Here is a 14,764-nt window from a genome sequence, read left to right on the forward strand (position 1 = left end):
TTTGTTATTGTTAATGATTTTAAGGTTATAGGAAGTGAGTTCACTCTGCCTTAAGAGAACATCTCCCACATCAGTGCATATTATGTTTCATGAAATTTAGTGGAGACATCCTCAACTTTCTATTTAAAGACTTGACTCTGCACACTTTTTACTGCTAAGTCCAAACTTGCTGTGATCACACACTTATTCTACTGAAGGCCTAATTCTGCTTAGAGGATGCATAAGACTGAGGTAATACTGAAATGAACCCTTCCATCCATCCATTCCCTTTCAGTCACATAAAAGAAGATGAAATATCACTCCACAGCACAATTCAGTGACAAGTTTCTGTGACCAGTGTCTGTCTGAACACACAACTAATCTCTGTGAGAAAAATTAAGTCTGTCTGATGACTCAAAGCAATTTCAGAGTATCACAACTCTTCCCCTCATACAGTTTATGAGTTATTCCACTATGACTTTCATAAAGATTGTTAAAAATTAATCAGAAGATTTGAGCTGATAAAGACCAATCAGTTAATCTGTTTCATATCCTACCAATACAAGTTTGATCCCCACAGTACTCTTTCTAGGTCTTTGTCCAAGCTAGCTTTGAACTGAACAATTACTGGAGTTTCTGGGTCTGAGAAACTATTCCATAGCCTAATAGACTGAACTGCCAATTTTTTTTTTTCTCCTAAATTTTTCTCTGTCCATCCTTTCATCTCTGCAGGCCACCTTATATGCTTCCTCTTCCTCTATGATTTTATGGTGTTGAATTAGTCATGGATTGTTACTGGCTTCACCTCTGTCTCCCCTATTAGCCATCATTTTGGTCAGTTCAAGAAATTTTTGTGCTTCATGTAACTCTACACAAACAATTCTACATGTTGGTTGTTATTTGATTTTCCTGTAGGATTGGGATGTGGTTTAACTACATTTTCACAGGAGCTATTATCAGTTACATTTTAGCTCCTTCAGAGATTTTTACATTGTCTTTCAATCTTTATGGGTATCCTTCTAAATTCCATTTAAGTCTTAACTTAGTCAGAAATCAGTTGCTAAGCTTCCACCAAAGGCAAATTGAAGTAAATTTTGAGGGCAGACAGAAAAGGACATGAAGATTCATAAACACCTGAGAAGTTCCAGAGGTCTTCAGAAATACCTTGGTCTGAGAAGCAAAGTAAATAAGCTCTAGCACTTGAGTTAGTGTTTACTGCATCCACTCTAACTGAAATGAGTGTTTCAGCATGTAAAATATGCCCGAGTACCCAGAGGACACCTAATCTGCTACCAATGCTCAAACCATGCCTAAGTCACCTGTAAAGCTCTGAATCCAGCACAAAAACATGACCAAGGGAGAGGAGTACACAGGTCTTATACGTATACTCAATGGGGCAGGGGAGTGGGGGAAGCAGTTGTAGGATCAGTACTTGGTGCTTCCTTTTCACTCAGAGGAGTCCCCTTCTTACTAGGCCACAAATTTAGGCTATTTTTAACTTATTTTCATCATTTGCACGCATCAGTGTTGAATTGCTTTCTGCATAAGAGTTTCCAAAAGGACTACAAGGGGCCTCACCTGGAATATGCCCCAGTCTGGCAGGTGGTGTGATTTGTGGAACAGTGTGGCAACCTACTCTCGATGATCTGTGGCTACTTTAAATGTCCTTTTCTTGTTTCCTTGATCTCTGCTGGGCCGGTATGGATCTCCGGTACTAAAGGAAACACCATACTGGGCCTGCATGCTTCCCTCCCCAAATCTGGCCCCTATCAAAAGATTTAGGGCCTCAATTATTATTTGCACTTGGCCTCCAACATTTACAACACACTTTAGCCATGCAGTTCTCAGCCAACACCTTTTTAGCTACTCAGAGAGATTAAATACTTAATTTTCATTGATACCATGCTTTCCCCTCTTCCTCCTGGTTTTATTTTTATGACTTACCGGTCAGAACTGGTTCCTTGCAAGCATTTTTTGGCTGTATTATCACATGCCCAGCTACATCTCAGGAACGTTTCTCCCACAGAGCTGACCCATAGCAACATCCTGCTTCCTTTCCAACCACCAAAATTATTTCCTTAAGGGAATATCTTTCAGTTTTAGGTGAAATCCAGATTTCTTTACTATACCTAGAGCTGTCCAATATCCATTAGTAAGAATAAATATTTCTCCAGAAATCGATCTGTCACCACATTATTCACAGAGGGACAGCATACAAATTTAGAATTGTGACGTATGTCCTTATAAATGCTTTGATGTAAATGGGGAAGCATATTAGAGAGTAGACAGGCTACCTTTAAAATCCCTACTCCAGAAAAGTACCACATCCTCCACAGTTCAGGACACAGGCTTTCAAACATCTTATTCCCTTTACATAGAGTACACTAGTGTATTTCATATGAGGGATGTATTTCATATGCTTTGTCTGCACCTTAGGGGCAAATTTTAGAATTCTTTGGTAAGTGCAAATGGGGAAGAATAGCAACGTTAGCTGAAAAAACTAACTAGGTATCCAGCAGCAGTTGCTGATGGCCCAACAGGCATTGGAACTATGTAATAAAGGCAGACATACCCCATAGGGTTTGGCCTAGGATAACTTAAACTGCTCTGTATCTACATTATTCTAGGTCAATCTGCAGTACTGTAATCAGGAGCTGATGTGGCCAAAAACTAACCCGTCAAAAAGTGATGCCTGTTTGGCATCCCAGACATTTCCACAAGCACTTAGTGCCGGCCCAAAAAAGAGGTCAAGCACATACAGCCAGAGTGGGCTAGAAGAATGGGATTGGGGACAATCTGGATTTAGATTGGTTTAGGTTACCATGAAGCTACACTGTCAGTTGGAAGAAAAGGTCCTATTCTTCTGTATTTTGCTGTTTGGTTTTATTGTCCCACCTTTGCCTGGTTTTATTTGTATCAAGGATCAGCCAGTTCTGTTCACTTCCAGCCTCCTGTCTCAGCCTCAGAGATTGCTAATCTCTAATGAAACACAGGAACAGCCTGAGCCTTGGGCTATCATTTTACTGTGACTCTGTAAACTGAATTGTCTTTCTGCATACCCTAGCATGCCCATATGCAAATGAACAGGAGAAGCAGGTAAGAAAGGTCTCACAGGCAGGAGTCAACCAAATCGAAAAAGAGGCAACCTTATTCTTTAGGTCTACCCCCAAGGTAAAGAAAGCTGTGTACAGACATACTGCTAAGTACCAGAGCTTTAGTTCAGATACTTAATGAAAATATAGAAGGGGAATATCGGAAAATAGAGATGCCTGTTACGTGCCTGCCTTCTACAGATTTTCAATAACACAACCTTAGCATCTTTTATGATTTTGAAACCATTGTTAATAAAATAACATTAGACCTTTCACAAATCTGTCACTTTCTGGGCCACCTTGACCTAGATCAATATGCTGCTGTTAACAGTTATTATGTGCTGTTCACAGCTCCTCCATCAGTACCTTGTTGAAATGGCAGTTTTCAATTTGACAGGCCTTCCTGAATTAATTTTCAAGTATGATTTTAAGAAATAATGTGTCAAATTATTATAAAACCCCTAGTACTATAACATCTATTTCATTTTCTTTATTCACTGGTGGTTTTTTTTTTTTTTTTCAGTCCAAGAATTCTAGCTTGCTTTCAATGGTTTAACAGAAGACTTTGCAGGTATTTTAAAAAAAAAGAAATGTTCCAAAATGGATATATATCTGCAACAGCTTCATCTTCTAACACTTGTACCATGAACATTCTCACTATGCAAAATGGATGTGTAATAATTTTAGCATAATTTTAAATTCTTGATGTTGATGTAACATACCAGTTTTCAACTTCCACAGTTTTCCATTATGTGCCCACAAAAAAAAACATGATTTAAACTAAATACTCAAGTTCTGTGTTGTCTTTTCCAGCTGCCTTCCTCATTTGCATTATCAGGTTTATTTTTATTTCAGCTTGTATGATGTATCCTGTAGTCCCCTTCAGTTCAACTACATGGCATTTAGCATCTATGGAATCACTTATTACAAACAATGTGTTTTGCTACTTAGAGAGAATCAAGGAACTGCACAAGTGATCTTCAGGGTTGTTTCCTCAGTCTTTCTTTGCAATCACTTATTAAATTAAATTTGATTTTCTCATATACATGGAAGAAATCAGAACCCTCAGACAACGTCAATCTATCATGAAGCATACACAGTAGGAGTGGGCAGTGCTGTATCAAATTATCTGATTTAGCAGATAGGGAATGAAATCTAGTTGCTTAACACAGGCAGCTAGTGAACTAGCATCTCCTCCATGCCTTCCGGCTGCCACCCTACAACAGCACTGGTCTATAGGTTCTATGTCATTTATGCTCACCCTATGCAAGATGCCTTCAATATCCTTAAATATCTGAATGCATTATAACAGTAAGTGGAGGAAACTAAATCCCATTCCAAATGTTTACCTGTTATGCTAAGAATTGTCAAAACATAAAGAGGACCCAGTATTACCATTACTAATATGACCATGGTGCAAGTTTTCTTTTTCCCTTTTTGTCAATCTCAGTTTATTAGTGTACTAATCCTTAATATGTTGATTTCTTAGACAAGTTACAATGCTACTTCAATATTTGGAAAGGCCTATCTAAATGTAAATGGTGACTAAGGTGCTAAACAATAGTAACAAAATCTAGTATGGACCTCTTCACATCTATTTTTTGATGGACCTGCAGTTTTCCACACAGAGACCTGAATCATCCATTATAGCTCTCAGTTGTCTATGCCCTGAGCCTTCCATTTTTAAAATTCAGGGGTTTTTTTAGGTTTTGAGGAGACTGATGAGAATCTTACTCCCATATAAAAAGACAATTTTTACTGATGTACTGGAAAATTATAGAATTTGGAAAGAATTCCAAATTAAAGCATGTTTTTTATCAGGACCAGCTTAACATATTAAGCAATCCTTAAAATGCATATTTTAAAGTTTTTTATACAATGAGTATTTTCAGATGTCCACAATTTATTGGGTGGGTTCACGCTATGACGTAGCAGTCAGTGAACTCCCCAAGTTATGGATGTAGTTTTATTTGCATGTCAGAATTCTTGTTTCAAAGCACACTAAAAATAAAAACCACCCATGCAGTTTTTTGTTTGTTTTTACTGAAAACAGAATTTGTTCCACAAAACCATGAAACAAATGATTGGAAACTTATTAGTACTGCCTGGGGTAGAATCTGCTTTTGTTTACTTACTCAAAGTGACAGTTCAGACCTCAAATGGATCAGAATGTAGCTCACTTCACAATGAAGTGAAGAACAAAGTTATTTTAAATATAGATTAATCCATATCACAAAGAAAAATCATAGTTCCTAAGCATTAATCAGTAAAGTAGTTTTACATCACTGAATCTAAATCTGTCCTGTCCCTAAATGAGCATAGTAAGACAGAACTGAATGCTAGAACTTCCCAGTATGAATATAAGTTAAGAAAAAGGGATCCTGAAAAAAATCGATCGCTAGAATCTTAACTATCTATCTGAAAATTTAGTTTATTTGTACAGGAATTGAAATATTTTTAAAATAAATACCCACACAGAAATGGGTATTCATATTTTCTGTAACTTTATAAAGCACAGGAAAACATGACGCTACTGTAATTCCCCATTAAAATCTGGAAATGTATGTTCTGAAAGAGAAGAAACCCTATGTTTCTCTATTTTCTTCCATGGAATTATTCAAGATGTTAACCAATTATGATTTCAAATTAGACATTTTGCTCCGAGTTATTCTTGGAGTAAACTGTGGTCTCTTTTCAGGCACTGTGAATCATTGAACGTCAGTAGACCCAGTATTCAGTGTTCAGGATAGAGGAACGCATAACTTTTCAGGTGGTTCTTCAGGTTTTGGACAACTCCTTTCAACATAAAGTCCACACAAATCACAAAACCTTTGCTAGCATTTTGGATTTAGGACTTCAGGATCAGTTATTTGCCACAAAGTGTATTTTGATAAGGATGATGGAAAACAGAATAGGTGGGTTTCAGTACATTGGTATGACAAAGGAGTGCATAGCTTTGAAAAGACTGTACTAGTGGAAGCAGTAATAATATGCAAGAGAACTTGCATATTACAAGGCAATAGTGTGGGCACACTCTATTTAGGTTCTTCAGTTTAATAAGGATTTCATTTCTATTTAGCTTCTTCAGTGCATGAAGGACTGTCCTGTTTTCAGCTGGGAAGCACTTAAGACCATCCCTGGGGCCATGAAGACCATCCCACGACTCTACTTGTAAGCTTGTCTTAAACTACTATTTTTTTGTAACACAAGAATTAGAAACATGACTTTTAATCTTTCTGAGACTTAAGACATCCAATTCACAGGCTAACTTGCGTGGAAATTAACAGAAAGGTATCTAATTCCAGTACTGCAGTGATGACCCATTTATAAGTTATGATACCTTTTGCAAACAATTAGAGCAATGGAAACTACTCAGAGCATAAAAATGTCTTGAAAGCCATGCAAATAAAACAATAGGCTAAATCTAGGTCTTGGGGTACAATCTATAGAGTATGCACTGAAGCACATGGCTATGACATGTCAAGAATTAGTATTTTCTCTCATAATTAACACTAGTACTACAGAGAATAATATAAAATTAATACAAAAATATTAGTAAGCTTAGTTAAAGCACTGGACTGTAACTAGGACTGAAGATGTAGATATGCAGTTAGATTAAATGAAAAGTTAATTATGAGTAACTTAGTTCTGGTAGTTCGTATGTACAGTCACACATCCAAGTATCACAAATTTTTCATCTTCTGCAGAAGTTCTGCCCTTTCTCAACCTGGTATATAAATATTAAAAGTAGAACATATAAACGTTTTAACATCTAAAAGGTATTTCAGGCTAGCTTCCAATTAATGTGGTAGTGGTTTCAGAAAACCTTATTCAAGTAGCAATTTCAGGACCCCCCTACTGAGACCTGAGTTAGTTTTAGAGGGCTGACTTTGTGATGCATAATGTTTGATGAAACAGTGGTCTCAGAGCTCATGAGGCTCTAACTGGCTGACAGCAGGAATTAAGAATACAGATGGTTCTTAGTGACAGCAGGGATAGTGATTTTCTTAACCCACATTTCTAGAAAACCAAGAAATTCAGAGGAACATGGCTGAGGATGATCTGCAAGAGAATCGGGCTGATTTAATGGTCTATTTCACCACATAAGTGTATTTGTGAGAGCCCTTTCTGCTGCTGCTAAGATCTCTCACAAGGCAGTGGCAGGCATGCCATCATGAAGAGGGCCACACAGAAAAAGAGAAGACAGAGAAGAAAGACATCAGGGTGCACAACTGTGCATATATGTGGACTCTGAAGCGAGGATGCACTCCTGGTCCCACAGCTTAAATATAGCCAAAGACTGTTTCCCCAACAATCTTGGCTATGAATGACAGAAAATCCAGGATGATAACTTCCTGCTTGTTTCTAAAAGCTGTTCTTTGGATTGGGATGAAGGGATACACCAACCTCCTGAAAAAGAACCTCCATAATCTTGGTCTGTATGTAGTGGTTTTGTTACAGTTAGGACAGTGGGAGATCTCAGTAGATGAACTGCTGACAGGTGGATTTAATGTATCTGTTTCATAAGCTGACCACTTCTCACAATGGGGAAAAGGGAAATTTAATTTGGCATGGCATGCATGTCTGCATCATTCCACTGCTCTAATCTGGTGATGCCTGAAACCTTATTTTGGTGGGTATTGTGTCCTGGAATGACACAGAACTAGAACTGGTGGGATGTCAAAAAACTTCCAAAAACAGCTTAACAAAATAAAATCACCTGAACTGTGAAGATGTGAAATGCACATTTAGAAACACTCAAGAGTTGTAACATAGGTGAGGCTAAGTACAGGAATGCCAGGGTTATGGAATATCTAACAACAACATTAATATCACCAATAAGGACATGTATAAATAACAGTATTTTTATTATAAAGTTACTCCGAATTTCTAAACCTCTTAAAATATTAACTCAGGACTTCCAAATTCACTAAGGTAGGTAGCTAAAGATTGTTACTCTTATTTTTACTGCTGGGGAAACTGAGGCAGAGAGGTTCAGTGACTTACCCAAGGCCACAGAGGGAGTCACTGTCAGAGCCGGGATTAGAGCTCAGGAGTTTCTGGCTCCCAGTCCCAAGCTCAGACCACTAGACCATGGCCTCAGGACATTTCCAGCTGGTCTTCAGTCTAAAAAAAAGTAAATTCTCAAGTATGTTACAAGTATGTAACATATATATATATATTTATTCTTACTTTGAATGTAATGGTATGAATGAGAACACATTGCTCATAACTAAGTGATGAAAAGCAAACCATTAAATTTTATCTGAGTTACCTTTATCATACACGTGTATGATACAGGTAACTCAGATACACATGTGTATGATAAAGCTCTGCAGAAAAATCTTGATTTAAATTGCAGCCAATACAAACAGCTATTGTATTTTTCAGGGTAAGGAACAAATCGCCTTTCCAACCCAGCCAGCATGTCATTTATATTAATGGTGAGGAATGCTAAGTTTCTCTGTGTGTAAGTAAACTCTATTAAGAAAGTCACGTCCCGTGGTGAAGCTAGATCCTTAGTAAATTTTACTAACTAAGCACTGAGCTCCATGTCAGAGTAATTACACCTTTTATCCACTGTGAGCTCTCTCTTAGCTTCTTCATACTCTTTAATTTCCCACTTCAGCTAATTTAGCAGTAAAATTGCAAAGGTTTTAAAAGGTTAGCTACTGAGGAACTGGTGCATGAATGTTCTGTTAAGCTCCATGCATTGAAATCACATCATGTAGAAGAAGGAATTAATTAAGTAACAATTACGTAGTGATGGATCATTGACAACATATATACACTTTAGTGCTAAAATTAGTCTCCCCTGTAAATCCAATACATTGTGTATCTTCTCATCCATACACTGGCAAGTTTTATACTTAAAAGATAAAATGGACAGGTCCCTTAGCAACATCTTGTTTTTTTTTTAAAAAGTCATATCTTCTGGCACTATTAAAACTGCATAGTATTTTAAAAAATCATATAGCTTCATTTAAAAAAAAAAGAATTGAAAGAGCAATAAGAATAGCAAAGGGGAAGAAATTTTTAAGGCAGGTGATTTTAAAGTGACTGTAAAGACATTTGTTGTATGAAGGTACTTAGGATGTTGAAAGTGCTAACAATTGTGTAGTATTCTCTTGCTATCTTCTTTTACATGCTGCCATATTGTTTCCTTGTATTGACAGTCAGCTGCTTAATACATAGATTGGCAGTTTGCCCAGTCAAAGCTCAATTCTAAAAGCCTCTTAGCAGATGAAAAATCTTTGGTTCATTCACACCTTGTAGAAAGGATGACAGGGCAGAAGTGACACCCAGATCCACTTAGAGTATACTTTGAGTCTGATTTTCCGTTGCCTTGCACCTTGTGTAGTCATTTATAGCTGTGCAAAGTGAGCACAAAATGGGTATAAAACACTGCTACCCATGTGAGGAGAGAATTTTTATTTGGTTGCATTATTTCCAGAGGTGATCACAAGAAGTGTCAGGCAGTGAAAAGATCTGGCTCTGCATAAAAAGTCTAAACAATTTTGACACAAAGCATAAAGTAGCATCAGCGCTTTCCAGACAGTTTACGGAAATTGCACTTTTGCTTTAGAGCAATGGGTATTTTAATTTGCTGCTTGCTTGGTATTTTCACAGAAAAATAATAGATGTTAAACTCACCTACATGAAACAATCCTAGTTCTTCCTTTTTTTGGTAGAAATATATTTAACTGTGAGTCCGACATAAAAAGGAACTCATGTCCTATATAAGATCTCTAGCAGTCCTACCTTTCCACATGCTACTTCTAAACCCAATACATTAAAAAGCTGGACTTCTACACAACCTCCTGGAATCACTGTGAAAGCTGGTATTATCACAAGAGCTGGTCTCAGTCCATCAGAGTTCAATACTGTTCTGGCTTTAGTGTGGGTGGCAAACTATTGTCTCAGCATTTACCAGATAATGATATGACTGCTATATGATCTACCACCGCTACGATAATGCAAGACCTATGGCCAAGTATCTCCAAGATATAAACTAATATTAGCAGGAAAAGCCTGCAAATATTAGATTAACAAATATGTTTAAACAAAATTGATAGCTAACAAATTAAGAACCTAATCTGGCTGTTGCTGCAGACATGGTCAAGAATTATTTCCACTAAATAACAGACATTTAGCGTATAATAATTAATTCAATACGTTTGGACATTTGTTTCCCCATATTAAAATGGTGGCCATTTTTCTAGCTCTTCCCAGCCAGAAATCCTTCCCATTACACCGAAATGCAATGATGGGCCTGGCAGCTCAGGTGTGTTGATTAGAAGCAGAAATAGAAGTTACATGACTGCATCAGCAGCTGTTGACCTCAGAGTACTGTTACAGTAAATAGTGTCTTCTGCTCTTTCTTTTAGAAAATTTATTCTCTTTTAATCAAAGTCATGCATTTCATAGAGTCACCCTAGGACACAGCTCCCAAACCTATTAACATTGTGCAAAGCTTACCCTTCAACCAAATGACTAAAGAACAAACGAACGTATTTGTTTATTCTTAATATTTCAGTAATACTGTACTATAGATTGGGGGTTCTTTAGCTTTTTTTTTTTCTTTCTTTTTTTCTTCCTCTAGTTTGGAGATATTCTATTTTTTTTTCTTTCCGCCCCCCCCCTCCCCCCCCCCCCCCCTTCCCCTTCTGGATTCAGCGCTTCTTGAAGTATTTTGAGTTGCTAGTCTGGCTTGACTGAAAAGTACTGTGTGTTTGTTGTGTGTCTGCATCTGTGATACCAACTGTTGAAGACTGCTTGATGTTAGATGAGGGTTTGTGCTCAGAGTTGTTCTACCATTGGCTCTCTGGCAGAATCTCTTCTCACCAATGTCAATGATGTCTCTGTGTGGAGGAAAGTCCCTTTTAAAACATTACTCTTGCCATGGCCTTAATTTTACTGATGGGGCATGGTAGTGATTTCATTTCTGTTAATCAAAATCATGAGTCATTCCATTCATGTCAATAGCATTAAAGAGATATACAGACAAGTAAGAGTTCAGAATCAGGCTTCTAGTGTTTAATCTGAAAGAATATCTGAATCACTTCATTAAAGACAGATACTGGAGAATAGATCCTCTGCTTACTTTGCATTACTAAGTCATGTCATTAGCATAAAACATCAAATAAAGAACTACAATGACAGCTGGCAATGTGTCACAGTACATGGGTTTTCTGTTCACCTCAGGTACAGAAAATATGCCTGAAGTAACGAGATTTAGGGTAATATTTCAAGTATGACAAAGTTACTGTATTGGGTCTCCTTGCCCTTGGAAGTTGGCGTTAATGTTTCAAAACCTTATTTCCTTCCTTTGTTTTTTTTTATGTCACTCTTATATAACTTGAATGCAGAAGATCTAAAGGCAAACAATATTTAAGTAAGACCTCAAAGACTGAATTAAGTTGTATAGCCCCATCCACAACGAATATTATGTCTGGTAAATACGGGACATCAAAACATCACAATTCATAAAGTTTTGTTTTGCAGGTATCTCATAAAGCACTATCAAATCTTCATTCTTTTTTAAAAAGAAAAAAACCACACTAATTTTCCAAAATATAGACTTTCTAAAACAATAAAAGGTTTTGTACTGGTGTCTGTCTCCTGCTCAGACAGAGAAATTGTGCAGGGGATGATGGGCCTTAATTTAGTCCTCAATGATAAGTACTTTTAAGACTAAATATTCTTGAAATTGCACTTATTTAAATTACACTCAAGCTCCATGTAAATCTAAAAAAAGATTAGAAGTCTACCAAGCTATCAGAATATTGCTTTATTACATCTTTTCAAATTCTTTCCATTTATTAAATCAAAGAATTATTGGCATTTGAGAACATTTGCTAGAAATCTATTTGATATATTACAGGCCCTAGAAACTATTATTGTCATATATACTTCCAGCTTCACTACAAGCACATGCCCCAAGACACCAAATCAGACCGTTTATTGAGCAAACCAGGACCAAAAGGAAGCTGAAAGAAGGGATCTTTTATTGTGTTTTCTATGGGTCTCACTGACTGTCTCACTGCAAACTAAAGATCTTTCTTTAGTTCATCTTGCTTTTCCAGTACAGTGGGAATATCAAAAATATTTTCTCCTCAATTCCCAAGGAAAGCTTTCTTTTTGCCCTGCTAGACCATGTGTTCAGTTTTATACCCTACACTTCCTCAGCATAAGAAAATTCTTCTACAGTGAAGTGATAAGATACTGTCTTCAGGCTGAATAGAAATGTTGGTTAAACCACTGGTACCTTTTAAGAAAACCTTGATATAATTTTGACTCTTAGTACCTGTGGGAATTACATATTTTTCTTGTTTTTGTGATTAACATTGCTATGTATTTCAGTAAGCACACTTGGGCACATAGCTTAATTATAACACAAGAGACTTCACATATCTTTGCTGAAAAACAATTAGAAATCTCACTCTTTGTTTTTCAATAAACTAAAGTGAATGAGAAACTGAAGAAATATAGAAGTCACCTACCGTGGTTGTCTTTATCCGTCCTCCTGGTTGTGTACAGGTCCAGCCTGATTTATTGATTAGCAAATCACAGCCTTCTCCTTCTAAACATGGAAGCATTTCACACCACTGTTTTGTTTTGATAATTCGTGCTATGGAACAGAAAAGAAAAGACAAAAAAAAAAACAAAACCAAAACAAATTGGCAGGAGAATTCACATTTCACTTATCTCTAAACACTTTCCCATTTGAGTTGTCTATTTTCATCATCTGATAATGCAGCTGTAGGTTATGATGTAGACAGCTCTAGGCAATTTACAAAATTATTTACAACACCTGCTGTGCCAACAAATTTCATAATAAAAACAGAACTTCAAAACCAACAATAAAACAAAAGAGAGCTCTGTTATAAATCAAAAGAGTATAAAAGTTAGCTAACTTTTAAATTCCATGCTCCTTACAGTCAAGGAAATATTGTTGGGGGGCTAACAGCTGAAGACTTACTATCCTAATTAATCATTATTGTAGCCTGAAAGTGACCAGAGGGGGATCCATTGTGTTAGACTGTATAAACCTGAGCAGACACCCCTTATCCTGAAGCGCTTACACTGTAAGTAGACATGAGACACACAATGGAGAGAGAAAAGCTATAATAGTTAGAGGGGTCAACATAATGACAGCAATTGTGAAACTGTGATACTTGCAATCGTAGGGATATAGTTAGGGGTAGGAACTAGGAAGATAAGGACAGGTGTTGAAAGAAGTGAAGGTTGGGAAATCACAGGGAAGGAGGCAATAAGCAGAAGGAAAAGACTGGAACAAACACTCTATTACCCTATTACTACAAGGGGAAGGAAGTCTAGTCAGGAAGGTCCCTAACTGTCTGAAAGGTGGTTCTGTGTTTTTTGGCTCCTCTTAATTCTTGCATCTCTGGTAAGCTGGTTCTGCAAAATTTCCTCAAAGTCACACACAGTAAGTAATCTTGGAACAACAGAGCTCTGTGTGCATTCAAGTAGATGCAGAAGAGCTGTAGGGAGAAATTTTTCTCCAAGGCAGGGAGAAAAGGGGCTTTAGTTCCCGTAGACTTCTTTCTGGATTATACTACTACTACTTCTTTTGAGTTACTCTCTGTAGTAACTTTCTCCTAGAATATCAATCAATATGACTAATATATAATATTTCATTATTCTTTCGCTCTCCCCCTGTAGACAAAATTGTAGGGTGGAGTGTTTGGGATAATTTTTATAAAATATGTAGACAGAGATGCACTCACTTGCATGGTGCCATATACTCATGTTAAACAAGGTGAGGTTCCCCAAACAATCTATCTTTTACTCTCGACTGTAAAGCTTGCAGTTCACAGAAAATGATCTTCAGTTCCTTCAGAGATCATCTCAGCAATCCTGGGCTAGACTGTAAGAAAGCTTCACCACCTCAATTTGTATGTAAGTGTCCTAGGCCTCAAGTGCAGACCAAGTTCCAAAGTTCCACACACAAAGACACAGATCACATCCTCTTCTATGCTGATGTGTGACACCAATATATTCCATATATATTTTCAAAAGTCATGAGACCAACAAAAAGAGAATTATAGGAGAAATACTTAGCAAGGTAAGTGTACAAGAAGTTTATGATGCTCCAAATTAATTTTGGGTCCAGGGAGCTTAAAAGCGGGCATTTATACGCCATGGTGGTTGAAGCTTTTTATGCTCACTTGAACATGTGATTCAGCCTCCCTATGCTCCTAACTTTCTCTGTCTGGAACTACCTAAGAATACAATTCCCAGTGCCGCTGGGTCATGGCAAGAAATAGAAGTGTTATTTAAAGTCTTTTAATAAAATCCTTTCCAATATTTTGACATGAAACAACTTGTGTCCTCAGTCCCGGTACAATTGTTGGTAGGCCCTAGCAATATAATGAACACTTATTTCTTTCAGTGGAATCTCAATATGAAATTCATATTAAGATTTTCATTATAAAAACCACTTTAGCTCCCAAACGTCTACATTGGAATTTGCACTGTTCATTAGACAATATATTTATATTGCTGAAGGAATGATTCCCAAACAATTTTCATAACTAGAATTTTTTGAAGCAAAACTGCTAAGTTTTTATAGTGTGTAATATACAGAAATTTGGATTGTGCTTGGGGTCCGTAGGTACTGCTCTACTGAGAACTGGATCATACCGCTTTTTGAGGCTAACATCTCCTAT

The 14,764-nt window shown here is 37.0% G+C and overlaps 1 protein-coding gene across 6 annotated transcripts in view; it reads right to left on the reverse strand.

The window, feature by feature from the left end:
- TAFA5 (TAFA chemokine like family member 5) overlaps nucleotides 1-14,764 on the reverse strand; it is a 522,400-nt gene that overhangs the window by 120,422 nt on the left and 387,214 nt on the right. For 4 of the 6 annotated variants that reach the window (XR_013929224.1, XM_080394109.1, XM_080394108.1 and 1 more), the window contains one exon: nucleotides 12,575-12,702. Coding sequence is in view for 3 of the 6 variants with exons in the window: in XM_080394109.1 (XP_080250235.1) it covers nucleotides 12,575-12,702 (128 nt within the window). In the remaining 3 variants the exon portion in view is untranslated. Of the gene's footprint in view, nucleotides 1-8,078; nucleotides 8,199-12,574; nucleotides 12,703-14,764 lie in introns of all 6 variants that reach the window. The other 2 variants (XR_013929223.1, XR_013929225.1) reach the window with 1 other exon arrangement.

Source organism: Falco punctatus (assembly GCF_963210335.1).
Source record: "Falco punctatus genome assembly, chromosome: 6".
NCBI lineage: Eukaryota > Metazoa > Chordata > Aves > Falconiformes > Falconidae > Falco > Falco punctatus.